Source organism: Urtica dioica, chromosome 4 (genome assembly GCF_054948205.1).
Source record: "Urtica dioica subsp. dioica isolate 48M chromosome 4, U.dioica_male_clone48M_v1_H2, whole genome shotgun sequence".
Lineage (NCBI taxonomy): Eukaryota > Viridiplantae > Streptophyta > Magnoliopsida > Rosales > Urticaceae > Urtica > Urtica dioica.
The window spans coordinates 21,037,677-21,040,395 of NC_142759.1; the positions used below are offsets into that span (position 1 = coordinate 21,037,677).

Below are 2,719 nucleotides of genomic sequence, written 5' to 3' on the forward strand. Positions count from 1 at the left end.
TTTTTTTTTTTTTTTTTTTTTTTTTTTTTTTTTTTTTTTTTTTAAATGAACGCAAGATTATTCACAGAAAAGTAGTACATATCTATATATTTATTGCTTATTCACCAATACATACATATAAAACTAAACTCCTTGATTAACTTTTCTATGAAAACTCAACAACTGTATAATCCTATAAAAAGACATATTAAAATCATAAACGTAACTACATATAAACATATCTATCAAATTAAATATATATATATATATATATATATATATATATATATATATATGTTGTTATATATAAAAAAATTACTTACGTTATTCTATATATATATATTAGCACTCCAAAAAGAGAGAAAAAAAATTAAATCTTCCCCTAAATTTCCAAAAAGAAAAAAAATAATAATATCTTAAAAAAAAATCTAGGGTTTCACAATCTCCCCTACTTATTTGAATTTTCGTCCCGAAAATTAATAAGGATGTCGAGAAGAAACGTAAAAGCTCTTACTTAGATGTAGTAAAACTCTATAAAAAGATCGGGATATTGCGATCTCATGTCGTCTTCCCATTTTTAAGATGGTATTAAAAAAAAATTCATCTCCAAGAGGATGAAATTGACCCTTAACTCCTAACCACAAATTAACACATCATCCGATGGCAAGGCCGAACAAAAAAAAAGAGTGAGTAGCACTAGAGTCAAACAATACAAAGGCGTCAGAACGGACTAAGTAATCTGACCTGCTACTACATTCGAGGTGCTGGCTAGGGTATCGATATTAGTGTAGGCGTATGTGCGACCTTGAGGCAGCGATGGTGTCTGAGTTGCTGGTGGTGCTTCTAGTCGCCCCTGGAAAAACTGTGGCCCTTCCATTTCAGCTTGAATGAAGTTAAGTCGCCCATTCTTATTGTTCTGCTCAAAGTTCTGCTTCGGACAATCTTTAAGGAAGTGTCCTGGCTGACCGCACTTGTAACACAGTATACTGCCCATCTTACATTCTCCTGGGTGTATCCTCCCGCATGTGTTGCACTTCGGAAATGACCTATTTTCCATCTTGACTTTGTAATTTGCATTACCATTATTTTCAGGATGGTTCCTCTTCTTCCCGTTTTCATTCTCGAGATATTGCGCCTTGTCGACTTGGTTGTTGAAGAGACGCTCGTCGAACTTCTTATTGTTGCATATTCCCTTACTTTGAGTCTTCTCTTCCTTCCGTGCCTTGATGTACCGGTCTCGCTCCTCTTTCACTTGAACCAAATGGTATTCAGCACGTATTGCACGTTCGAGACAATCTGCAACAGTGGATGGTGGATGACTTCCACTGTCGATAGCTAGAGCCAGTTCCGGTCGGAACATTCCCATCATCCTTCGAACTCTTTCTGACTCGGTAGGAACCAGGTGAGGGCATAATCTTGCCAGCTGGTTGAACTTTCTCACAGCTTCAGTCACAGTCATCGTGCCTTGCTTTAACTCTGTAAACTCCTTTTGTTGAGTGTTCATCGCGCGCAAGTTGAAATAATTACTGTTGAACTCCTCGATGAAGTCGTCCCACGTCATAGCGTGTGTGTCTCTTCTAGCTGCTACTGTCTCCCACCAGTATCGTGCATCCTTCTTCAGAACAAAAGACGCGCATATGACCTTCTCAATTTCCGAGATATTCATGAAGTTGAAGATCTTCTTCATCTCTGACATCCACTCATCAGCCACTAAAGGATCCGCCGATCCTTCAAAATCTGGAGCTCTCATCCTCCTGAACCTTTCGAAAAGATCATTAGTCACAACAACTTGGCCCATCTGAGGTACGCCTTGAGGAGGTGCTTGTTGATCATCTCCCACATTTCCATTCACTTGGGGGAGGTGGTTCCTCAACTCTTGTATCTCCGCTTCTTGAGCTTCGATACGTTGCAGCAATGCTGTAACGAGCAACGCAAGATCTGGTTGGGCCGCTGGCTGAGGTCCCGGGGCTGGACCATTGGGATTCTCTGCTGCTCCCTGTTGTGCGGGAAACGGAGCGGCATGATGAGCATCTTGTACTGGAACATCAGCGGTAACTCTGCCTCTTCCTCTACCTCGGCCTCGTGGCCTACCTCTACCTTGTCCACGAGCAGCTTGAATGTTTTCCATCTAAGTAAAAAAAAATACGACTAAGATAAATAAAGAAAATACTAACTTACTTGAGTAGGGGTAGCCGTGCGATCGAATAGCGAAGGGGGTCATAGGTTCGTTGCTCTGATACCAACTGTGACGACCCGACTTTTCGGACCGTCTTACTTCTACTTGTTTTCTAAACTTTAATAATTTCTTATAGAAAAATTGGAGGAATTTTTTTTTTTTTTTAAACACATCATACATAGGTGAACCAAAATTTTAAAGATTTTAAAAAAGAAACAAAAGCATTAAAGAAACATATAGATTGCATTTCAAAATATCTTGAGAAGTACTTGACGAAAACATAAAATATGAGATACCGATTTTAAACCAAAGATAGTAGCAAAGTAAAACGTAATCCATAAAATAACTTTCAACGAACTAGAAAACCGTAGCTTGTAGCGGAAAACATATTTCTTAATAAAGAAAACAAAACCATCAAATTTATTTCTTAGTAACTTATAGCGGAAGACTTATTTCGTGAATGGAAACCATGACCCGCCCTCTCGCTATCGACGCCGCTAGTCCACCCTACTCAGTTCTTTGCGAGTTGTTTACCTACAACACAGACGCATAATTTTTTTCCGA

The 2,719-nt window shown here is 38.8% G+C and overlaps 1 protein-coding gene across 1 annotated transcript; it reads right to left on the minus strand.

Annotated features, from left to right (window-relative positions):
- Positions 1 to 709: 709 nt before the first annotated feature.
- On the minus strand, positions 710 to 1,777 carry LOC149401159 (uncharacterized). Its single transcript, XM_089610607.1, has 2 exons — positions 1,373 to 1,777; positions 710 to 1,219 (listed from the first exon to the last, which is right to left on the minus strand). The coding sequence occupies exons 1-2, from the start codon at positions 1,775 to 1,777 to the stop codon at positions 710 to 712; spliced, it is 915 nt and encodes a 304-aa protein (XP_089466733.1).
- Between the last annotated feature and the right edge of the window lie 942 nt (positions 1,778 to 2,719).

Bases quoted from the DNA above. Each gene is read 5' to 3' on its own strand.
- LOC149401159 (XM_089610607.1), bottom strand. From the start codon at position 1,777: ATGGGCCAAGTTGTTGTGACTAATGATCTTTTCGAAAGGTTCAGGAGG. The intron at 1,220-1,372 runs ACCGAGTCAGAA...GTGAAAGAGGAG, and splicing joins TATGCCCTCACCTGGTTCCT to CGAGACCGGTACATCAAGGC.